We start from the raw sequence: 11821 nt of genomic DNA, 5'->3' as shown, positions 1-11821 counted from the left end.
TAATAACCATACACAATCGTGTATTTTATATACATGTTTATATTTATTTGTGTTCTAGGGCCTATGAAAAGTCTTGTGCCAAAAATGTCCGTACACCAAAAATTCTGCTGACCCGACAGAATTTTGTCCTAGTTTTCTGGCTTAAAGTAAGCCAACTAACAGGAGGTGCAGAGTACGACTAGACAGTCTAATGCCTATACGCATCACCCAGCATCAGACACTCATATTACGGTATCTTATATGGTGCAGAATAAGACTGTCCAGTCTAACGATGCACTGTCTAACCTTATGATACTTTTTATAAAACTGTTCCATTTTCTATACTTTGGGCAATTGCACAGATTTAATTACATTTCTACACAACTTGCTCATGAATAATTTTGTGAATATAAAAAAAATCCAGAATGTGCGATGTCTATAAAATGTAAGTGTACCTATCTCCCAGCACGCCAAAGACTGAAGGATAGATACCCATTAATTCCTAATCTTATTCTTATTGACTCCCACACTCACTGTATACGAGAGATTGTAGGTAGCATTCCCTCTGTAACAGAATCAAACACTGCATACCACTTTCCAGTATAGAAATTTATAGAATTATTAAGTAGATTATTAAGTGTACTAAAAATTTTGAATTGGAATCAAAGTTTGAGATTTATGTATTACATATATATCTAGAAGAAAATTTCTGGTATGGGCAGGGGTGTCGCATCAACTATAGCTGGCGCCAGGATCTGGCACATGCTATAGTGCAATTGTACTCTGCCATGTAGAACTGTGTACTGGACATATTAAGAGCCAGCAGCCTCTCTTGATAAGTTCCCCTCTATGATTGATCAGTTAAAGAGACCAAACTAGGACACGCTCTACTTTTATAAGGACAGACACACTCCATTTAAAAGCAGGGGATTTTTATTTATTAATATCACCTGCAGGGGGGAAGTTTAGTTGGACAACCCCTTTAATGCTTTCTATGAGATGTAAACTCGCAAGTCCTTAATTATTTTACCGTAACGTCAATTACAAATAAAACTCCTAAAAGAAGGCCAGAATAAAATGTCATATAACCAAAACAACCATTTAAATAGTGAGTTCTACTACGATATTGTGCTGAGGAGCTATATAAAGATTGCCAAAACCCATCTATTTCAGCCCTTCAGTGCATTGCTATCTTTCTTTCGTTGACAGCCACTTAGTGTGAAATTTGTGTAACAATTGCAAACCCTTATCATATTCAAGCTGCTTATGTAGCATTTTTGTGGAACTGATGACCTGGAGAAGTTTGTGCAGAATCATTTTCTACTCCACCCACTTCTGTGTCTCCGCTGGTCTCCAGTAGATTGTACCAAGAAAAATGCTTGAGTTGATTGAGAAAATCTCAAAGCGCTAATAATCCTTCAATCAGGATATGTAGTCACAATATTACAAGAATATTAGATTAAAAAAAAAATACTAACATACAATCCTTGAAACTACTGCACAATAGAATTTATGGAAAAGGAGGTGATGACGGTCATGGTCAGAAACAATTAGAGTATGTGAGTTAATAACTATGGAAATAGTTACAGTTAATATTATATATTTTTTAACTCATACTTTTAATTTTTTAGAAATACACAAGATAACTATCCTTAATATACAAGATAAGATATCCTGTGGATATGGGATAACTTTCTGGGACCTTCATTGATCAGCAATCTTTTTTTTTCAGATCTCTTTTTGAGACATTTGTTACAAATGTCGCAAAAATGTTGCACAAATGTCTCAAGTCAAATGTCTTTTCAAAATGTTCCCCAAAAAGGCGCAAAAATTGTAATTGAAAAAAGAGGAAGAAAAATAAAGATAAATGACCCCATAGTGTTATAATGACTACAGAGATACATTCTTGTATATCAGTACAGCACACATCCATTAACTTTAAAGGATCTGTGATTAAACCATAAGCACGTGTCCTAATTTGGTTTTGCCGATCGATCATTTCAATTCAAGTGAACGAGGGAATGTATCAATGCAGTTACACCACTTTCTGTCTTTCAAATGTCTCTTTCTTTTGTCACTTTTGGAATGTGTGAACTTTCTCCATCTTCCTCTTCATCAACATATTCTAGATCTATCATGTAAATCCAGATGTGGTGGGCAGATTTATCATGTGCAACTTTTCAAAAAGTCAGAAATTTAAAAAATGTACTTCAGTGCCCTAGTTGTACAGGAAAAATTAGTTGTGCAACATTTGTGACTTTTTAGTGATTTCTAGTTAAAAAGTCTCATATCTATTAATACCTCTTTTTCCACATTTCTAAGGTTAAAGGGGTATTCTCATCTGGGCATTCACATTCAGTTTCATTAATCTGCTAAATATATAAACATTTCTTCAATTAGATGTTATTAAAAATGAAATTTACCTGTGGGAAGAAAATTTCTCATAAACATAGTCACATGGTCCCTTAGAAACAAGACTGTGTCCTTAGATACGGCCACCTCTGTTGGAGGGATTGCACAAAGACACAAAAGGTTTTTGTATATGAAATGTCTGGGAGTTACTGCATGTCCCACAGTCGTCCTGTGGTAATGATTGCAGAACCCAGGTGGTCAGGCAGGGCTCAGTAGCGCATGTCTGGCCATTGCTGCCAAAATGTGAGGTGGTCGTATCCGAGGAAGCTATCTGGTTTCTAAGGGGCAACATGACCACATTTATGATCAATTATCTTCACACAGGAAATTTTTTTTAATAACATCCAATTGAAGAAATGTTTACAAATGGCGAATGAATGAAATTAAATGTAAATGCCCAGATGAGAATACCCCTTTAATGCTTTTTTCACTGATCCATTGCCACAGAAAAGATAGACCTCAGTCATTATTGTTTTTACATTCGAGTTGCATGCACGGAAAACCAAATCAAATTCTGAAACACTTGTGTGAACAGGGTCTTACTGTACCAGAACAACTGTCTAATAACAGATTGGTATGATAAAAAAATGTGGGCGTTTCTTTGTGTTTTTTTAAATATTTTATTGGGTATTTTTATGGAAGGGTGGAGTTTTTGATGACTGTAACTTAATTTTTAAAGGGGTATTTCCATGAAGACAAGTTTCTTAAATGTACATAGGATAACAAAATAACACATTCTGTAATTCAATGTTATAAACAAAAATACAGCATTTCACAGACACAGTATAATTCCGACCTGTCTCTATCAGTTCTGGTGTACACAATTTAAGTTGCTCCTGGATACAACCCTGTTATTTCTGACTTAGGGTTGTGGGCCGCCATCTTCGATTTCCTTGTGATGCGGCAGCTGAGATTTCTGTCTCTTTGCTCCCTGCACTCTAGCCCCACCCCCTTGCAGTCCAGGACAATCAAAGCTCCGTACACCAAAGTATAAAAAAGTAATTAGCGCCAGAAGATGGCGAAATCAAAACATTTTCTTTGTACAGGTTTTAATTTTTGTAAATGTATGAAAACATCATAAAACCTACACAAAGTTAGTATCCTCGTGATCGTACCGACCCAAAGAATAAAGTAGACATGTCATTTGGGGCGTACAATGAAATCCGTAAAATCCAAGCCCACAAGAATACGGCGCAAATGCGTTTTTTCACCAATTTCACTGCATTTGGAATTTTTTACCCGCTTTGTTATGCAGAAAATAAGCCATAACACAGCTCTGTACATGAAAAAATAAAAAAGTTATAGATTTTTGAAGGTGGGGAGTGAAAAATGAAAACAAAAAAACCAAAAAGGCATCGACGGAAAGCAGCCCCATGGTACACGTTGAACCTTGGACTTCTAGGGTAAGGGGCGAGCCGGGGACCCGATCCAGGGTGGGAAGGTACCAGTATCTGCTTACATGCCACAGTCATACATGACCTTGGCATATAAGGGGTTAACATCCACAATGCAGTTATCTCTGGTCATTAGGCCTTGGGTCCAATAGAGAAATATTTTTGGGACCCCCTACAGGATTTAACAAGTTGGGGCAAATTTATCAGAAGCATCTAACATGAGACAGTACACAGTTATACCAGATCAGATTTATCAGTGTTGAATGCTGGATCATAAATTTGACATAGTATGAGATTTTCTAGTCTAACTTTGTACCTCCTATAAGTTTGTTTAGATTATGCTAGAAAATGGGGCACCAGTTTTCTGTAGGACTTTGCACATTCTTTTTAGTGCAAACTGCTTGCACATGTATTTAAGAAGTGTCTATGCCACATTTGTGTCGCCCGCAAAGCTTTTGTGGCGCGGCTGCACTAGTCATCATGCGACACAAATAAGGGGGCGTTCCGGTGCTCAGTCGGACCGTGCGCCACATTTAACATGCAAAGTCCAACAGAAATGTGTTGCACCCCCCCCATGTTAACGATGCACTAAATAAAAGTGGTGTACTCTGTCGAATCTGTGCAGGGGACGCTAGATTCATTAAGAACGTCATTTGAAACTATGTCAGTTTCTCCCAGCCATGACTCATCTAGCCAATATAAAAGTTTATATTGTGTCATCTATACGCATCTCGTTTTTCTCTTACATGATTCTAATATTCTCTAGATGTGTGATGAAACCCTCTTATCTTTGAGTATTGTCACCCCACTAATTTCAAAGAAACGATGTAGCCGATATAGTAACAGTGTCCAACAGTTGGCAACTTTGTGATGATGACTCCACTGCAGCCAGTTTTGAATTAGTGCCCCCACAGCAGCCATTGTGATAATAGCGTCCCTACAGTAACATTGAAAGTGTCTTTACATAAGCCAATATAATACTATTGTCTCCACTGTAGCCAATATAAAGATGCCACCAATGTCGGCATTATAGTCACAGGGCTCCTACTGTAGCCTACACAATAACAATGTCCCTACAGAAGGAGATTTAGCAACAATGCCCCCACTGCAGTTAGTATTGTAATGGTGTCCCCACAGTAGCCAATCTTTTACAATGCCCTCACTGTAACGTATACTTTCACAACACAATGCCCCTACAATGCCATCATAGTAACAGTGCCACCACAATAGCCAATATTGTACCAATGCCCCCACAATAGCCTGTGAAGTAAGAGTCTCCCGACAGTAGCCATTATAGTAACTGTGTTCTAACTGTAACCAACAAATAACAGTGTCCCCACAGTAGTTAATACTTAAAAGGTGACCCTAGAGTAGTCTATATTGTCATAGGGGCCCCACAGTAGTTAGTACAATCTCAGTTTCTCGACAGCAGCCATTATAGTCACATGGCCCCCACAGCAGTCAGTATAGTCATAGGGCCCCCACAGCAGCCATTAGTATCAAAGGGCCCTCACAGCTGCCATTATAGTCACAGGGTCCCCACAGCTGTCATTAGTGTCACAGGCCCCCCACAGTTTCTATTAGAATCAAAGGGACTATAAGAAGCCGACATGTAACAAATAATGCAAGTGCAGGTAATAACCCTCTTTTTTCCACTCATACAATGGATATAAGTGCACTCAGTGAGATATACTAAAAACACCAACCTTTAATGGATAAACATTGAAAACCCAGTATCACCGGGCTTCAAGACAACATAGAAAAAGTGACTGGTAAAACCAACATGCCAACTATTAAAATAGACCTGGCCGTCAGAAAACAGCTTCCCCAAATTATGTGGAGTAAAGGTAGATATGTCTATCCGGACTTGCTGTGTGTCACATCCCAAATGGATAAATGGTGGGGCAGACCCGGACAGTGCACTAACACCTTCCCTATCCCCGTGATATTAGCTCCCTACTGTCCCTACTGTATGTACTTTCATACAATATTTGATATTTCTTCAATCCGATCCAAGAAAAACTCAATGGGGGTCATATCATAGTTTTTTTGTCTATGTGTGGTGTTGTATGGTGCAAATGATGTTTTGCGACCTTCAACTTTGCCAAATGAACATAGGACAATACAAAGTAACTTTAAAGCAAAAAATAAACATTGGTCTGTTTGTGATAAACACAGTTGTGCACCGCCTAGTTGTAACATGTGTCTACAGAGAGGAAATTGAGAAGGAAGAAAAGTGTGAGTGTATTTTTGTAACTTAAAACTTTGCTTTTATTGATTTATTATTGGAAAATATTGCCAAATCTCTATTAAAATTCAATACAAGGTGCCATAAGCACCTATATGTGAGACACATATACTAAAATTGTCCCAGAGTAGTGGATCTATGCAGGATATATAGGTTCATAAATAAGGCTCACCGGATTATAAGGCGCACCTGATTATAAGGATATATTTACATGGGGCCAGATACTGGTTATGCTCAGAGAGGGGGGTCTGTATATATTTATATGGGGCTGGATACTGTTTATAATGGGGGTATGGGTCTGTATATATTTGTATGGGACTGGATACTAGTTATACTGGGGGAGGGGGACCTGTATATATTTATATGGGGCTGGATACTGTTTATAATGGGGGTAGATATCTGAAAAAGTAGTAGGAAGGAAGGGGCGCTCCTATGGTGTAGTATCCTCTGGTAGGTTTCAATAGATAATAGTAAAGCTACTAACCTGATAGAGTTGTGCTGGCAGGCACAACTCTGAGCAGCGCTTAGTGGTTTTTTTCCGTTAGTGTCTCTTTGCAGCCACGCTCTCGGGGTTAATCCTTCTCCGTGGGAAGAACTCCAAATGGCAAAACTTTTTTTCAGATTGCGCATCTATGATGCATAGTGAGCGCTTACACGGCGCTGAGAAGCTTGACTTGTTTTGAAAATGTCCAGTTTATTGGTACTTAAAAAACAGTTGTAACAAATTTTACAGATAAAACAAATAAATATGAATAAAATTTTAAAGAACTACGCGTTTCGCGCTCGATCTGAGCGCTTCATCTGGTTCATAAAATATGCACAATGTGAGCGTCAATTTATAGTAGCCGGTAAATGATCATCTCTATAGGTGACCACTTCCGGTATCAGGTATAGGGTGATATACCTGATACCGTAAGTGGTCACCTATAGAGATGTCAGGGATCTGCCTGTGGGGATGTTAATTGTTAGTAAGTTTTCAGCATTTACTGAACAGGGAGCGGGCAATGGAACAGGAGTGGGGGGGGGGGCAGCATTTTAATATTCGCCTCTTGCAGCAAATATGCTAGAATCGGCCCTGTATGTAAAGATACATGTGGTATCTTACATGTGGTATACACTGCGCAGAACGCAGGGTATTCGGACGAGGGCGCGCAGCTGCGAGGAGCTGCGCGCCAAAGACTACATGGTAGGCGGAGGAACGAGGCTACTGGGGCGTGGAGTAGCCGCGACTTGTAGCCTCATGTCCGGCTAATCCATTCCCCAGTAGCCGCTTAAAAATTTGCATATACCAGCATTAAAGTTTACTAAAGGATAGCCGGGACGTGAGGATTAGCCCAAAAAAGGGTTATCCTTACGTCCCATTCATCCACCTACCACCCGTTCTACCTTTATAGGTAGAATCGTGGTGGTAGGTGCCCTTTAAGGAAAATGGAAAAAAGCATCTCCAATAGGAACTGTTGGGCTTTTGAATTTAGCTGTGCGAAGAAACTTTAGGGAACTTAAGGAAGAGTAGCGTCAGTGAAGCGCATAGTGTGGAAACTGGATTGTAAGGAATTGAGGAAAAGGTTCGCAGAGAGAGAATGGTTAGGCCTTTATCATATGGAACATTATTATTGTAGCTATGAGTCTGTGTCATTTTCGTTCTGCCACTGTGTATCTGATTATGATATTGTTTTCATATAACTACCTGTATAATTGTACTTTTAAACTTTAGGTCTGTCAAGTATAGCGGCAGAAGATCTGATACGAAGAGGGTTCGCCCCGAAGGATAGCCAGAATTGTGAGGGAAGAGGAAATAGGTGGTGGAAAAGATGACCCTGTAGACACTGGAATAAAGGGCAATCTCTGAGGGTCTTGAAACAGCCAGACCTAGGGTGGGGGGAAGTTGGGGGGGGATGTTTGTATTATATAACGTTTAAAACTTATTGTATATTTGCACAGATGTGTTTATGATCTTTGCATGTTAATACTGTGAAGTCTATATGCTTTAATAAAAGTTACCTGATCAAAAAAAAAAACAACAAACTTTAGGTCTGTCATATTTATATATTTATAGCTCTTCAATCTATACGTAGACCATTCGTCAACCTTCACAGCCCAATTTCATTTTCAGGTTTTTGACCTCTTTTTAAATTTTACCTGTGATGTTAGTAAGAAAATATACTACCGTTATTGTACTTTCAATTGTGTGTAATTTATATGTCTGCTCCATTTTATTGCACTGTACATTGAAATAGAAGATTATACTATGTAGAATCAACAAAATCAAAATATAAAAATGAAAAAAAAAGTATCTTATTTATTATATTTTAGCAAAGAATAAACATTGAGAGTCCAGCCGACCATACATTGCATTACATTGCAAGTTGTGTCTACAGGCATTTGTTGGTGATCAATGAAAATTACAATAAACTAAAGGAAAACATATGTGCTAAGTATGCACAATATAAAGATAAGATTTTAGGACATGTCAGCTCAAAGGAATTGTGCTGCTGAATAGACAATCAAGATTTGGATGATGTTTTGACCAATAGAATTGAAGTTCAAATTGTGTGAATTGACCTTTAGCCTTTAAAAAGCCTCAACAATGTCTGTACATCATGGACTTTTTGGACTTTCCAGGTCTTCGCCAACTCACATCACAATGTCTCTCTCTGCAAGCGAGATCGCTCTTATCCAGGCCCTTTGGGTCAAGATTGCCCCCCAAGCCAACCAACTGGGTGCTGAGGCTTTGGAAAGGTAATTAGCATTTCTTTGTTTCTTTTCTCTGTGGTTTTAGATTTTACATGAAAATTAGACACCCCAAATGCATCACACTAGGGGTTACCTTTTGAGACAACTTATTTGGAGGCAGACACCTTCTCTACTTCAGGCTAACATTATTGGGAGCCAAATAAATAATTCGTTTAAGTCACAATTTTGGCAGATTTTGAATTGATATTCTGTCCTATTGCAATTATGGACTCCAAAATATGAACAGCAGTAGGTTCTGCATGATGGATAATGACATTTTCTAAATTATTCATGATTTATTCTGTGTCTATTCTGCATTAGATGCTGATGGAAACCTCTGGCCTTATTTATTACAGCTTAATGCACATTTTATCTCTTGGATTTAGAATTACGTTTACACTTTCTCTTAGCTGAAAACTTAAAAATGTTTAAAAATATAATTCCTCTCATTCTTACATAATTCCTGTAAATGGTGGATGTGATGCACTTTTAATGTTTGTTTTACCAAAATCTTATCTCAACCTGATTATTTTTATTTTAGGCTGTTTCTGAGTTTCCCTCAGACTAAGACCTACTTTGCCCACTTTGACTTGTCTCATGGCTCTGCTGACCTTCTCGCCCACGGTGGCAAGATCTTCAATGCTCTTGGAAATGCCGCCAGTCATGTGAATGACCTTGCAGGCACCCTGTCCACCCTTAGTGACCTCCATGCCTACAACCTGAGAGTGGACCCTGGAAACTTCCCTGTAAGGAATAAGAGATGTTATTACATATTACCTTTTTATATTTGTAACTTTGTCTTTTAGGTCACATTTTGTCAACCTTGGTATCACCTCTCACTAGTATAATACTGTATCTAGCATTAGATTAGATATACCTAAAGCTTGCTCTTTTACTGTAAGGGCTCATTCACACGAACGTAATACCTATGGCACCTGGTCATGGTGAGCACACATCTCACCACACCGTAACTGCCCATGGAGAAATATGGGACACGCCCTATATTTCGCCGTGTTACGGCGCTGGCCCTGCACTCTACTATGGACAAGGGAGGGGTGAGCAGAGCTCATCCTTCCTCCTCTTCAGCTCGCTCGTGTGAATGTACACTCTTCTATACAATATAACGAAATATTTTTGAAGATATATGGATACATGTTACATATATATATATATATATATATATATATATATATATATATATATATATATATATAACCAAATACTTTCTTCTATTTTTTGCAGCTGTTGTCCCACATCATCCAGGTCGTCTTGGCTTCTCACTTCCCAGATGACTTCACTGCTGAAGCTCAGTCTGCTTGGGACAAATTCCTTTCTGAAGTCTCCACCGTCCTGACCTCCAAGTACAGATAAACCGATGCTCCTAGCATAGGAGACTACCGTACATAGTTACTTGCAGCAATCCATCTTGCGTGAAATCTGTAGCCAAACACTGAAAATCAGCTGTAATATAACTTTACAAGCTTGTGTTTTTGCTGCAGTCTCTGGCCAGCTACTACAGTGTCCATCAAAATAAATCTGGTGTATTCTTTAATAAAAGTACATTCATTTTTAATTTTGGTCTTTAATTGTTTTTTCTGTGATGACATTTTACTTCTTTGACTGAAAACACACTAAGGGGAAGGCTTATCAAAGATTGTTACAATCTTTGGCCCGTGTCTCAGTTACACTATGCATTCTAAAAATAATCATTTTTTTTAACACAAAGGATGCTGGATAAAGGGGGTTGGGGCAGATTAAATGGGGCTTATTTCTTAAGACCTGCACTTGGGCAATGGGCTTGATAATTGGTGCAAGACACACCACAATTATTAGGAGGCTGTGACCTCCTAATAATCATCACGGTGCATTTCTCACATCCTTGAATTTAATTCTATGCCAGCCAAGGATTCCAACCTATGTTCCGCCAACTGAATTTTCAGACTCATCTTTAAAAAGCATCTAAAACCTGATTAAAGTATGCTGACAACATTACTACACAGCAACCCGATGAAGTACAACCAGATCACTGGAACACTTGGACTGACTCTACACATGCAGATGCTGTCTTACACACTAGTAGTTAGTCAGTGACACGGACATTAGTGGTATCTAGTACCAAGGCCGATTCTAGCATATTTGCTGCCTGAGGCGAATATTAAAATGCTGCCCCCCCCGCTCCCTGTCAGTAAATGCTGAAAACTTTACTAACAATTAACATCCCCACAGGCAGGATCACTGTGTGACTGACTACAGCTTCCGGGAATCATTAGTGGCGTCTAGTACCTTATAGATGACAATCTCTTCCATCAGGAGAACTTTATTCTGGGTTTTCCAATTCATGAAATATCACTGCTGAATTCATGGCCAGATATCTTCAGCTCCGGGCAGCATCTCTACCCAGCGACCCTAAAAATACCACAGTCACTTACAGTATAAAGTCTCCTGGATAACAACACTGTGCTCATAAATAATATATACCCCTCACAACACAAGTGACCGAACACTACCCCACATATAAAACATCACTTCATTATAAATTATATATATATTATACTGGATTTATAGCATGTACAGCACGCCAATCAATATGCAACACCCCTAATTTATTAATACAGACAGACCCCTAACATTTGTTTTACATAATGCAAAGTAATCTATTGTATCCTATACCTAATATATCCCACCCTGTTATTATGTTACATGTGAATTTATATACAGTGCTACCCTGACCAATGTAAATGTATAGCACCCCCTAATGAATATACACTGTATATATAATAATGTATTTGTTTTTATAAAGCCGTGTTGTTCACCCCCCAATTAAATTATATATACAGCCCCCCCAGCTTAGTAATATACTGTATCCCATATACATCCCCCCAGCTTAGTAATATAGTGTACCCCATATACAGCCCCCAGCTTAGTAATATACTGTATCCCATATACAGCCCCCCAGCTTAGTAATGTACTGTATCCCATATACGTCCTCCCAGCTTAGTAATATACTGTATCCCATATACAGCCCCCCAGCTTAGTAATATACTGTACCCCATAT

General features: G+C 38.6%; 1 protein-coding gene across 1 annotated transcript; it reads left to right on the top strand.

The window, feature by feature from the left end:
• The first annotated feature begins 8653 nt into the window (after window positions 1–8653).
• LOC140076217 (hemoglobin subunit alpha-3-like) lies at window positions 8654–10297 on the top strand. The gene is made up of 3 exons (XM_072122728.1): window positions 8654–8772; window positions 9308–9512; window positions 10009–10297. The coding sequence occupies exons 1-3, from the start codon at window positions 8678–8680 to the stop codon at window positions 10135–10137; spliced, it is 429 nt and encodes a 142-aa protein (XP_071978829.1). The 5' UTR covers window positions 8654–8677; the 3' UTR covers window positions 10138–10297.
• The last annotated feature ends 1524 nt before the right edge of the window (window positions 10298–11821 follow it).

The sequence above is a fragment of the Engystomops pustulosus genome, chromosome 8, assembly GCF_040894005.1.
Source record: "Engystomops pustulosus chromosome 8, aEngPut4.maternal, whole genome shotgun sequence".
NCBI lineage: Eukaryota > Metazoa > Chordata > Amphibia > Anura > Leptodactylidae > Engystomops > Engystomops pustulosus.
Note: the sequence above shows the minus strand (reverse complement) of the source record. Positions and strands in the feature narration are given on the sequence as shown.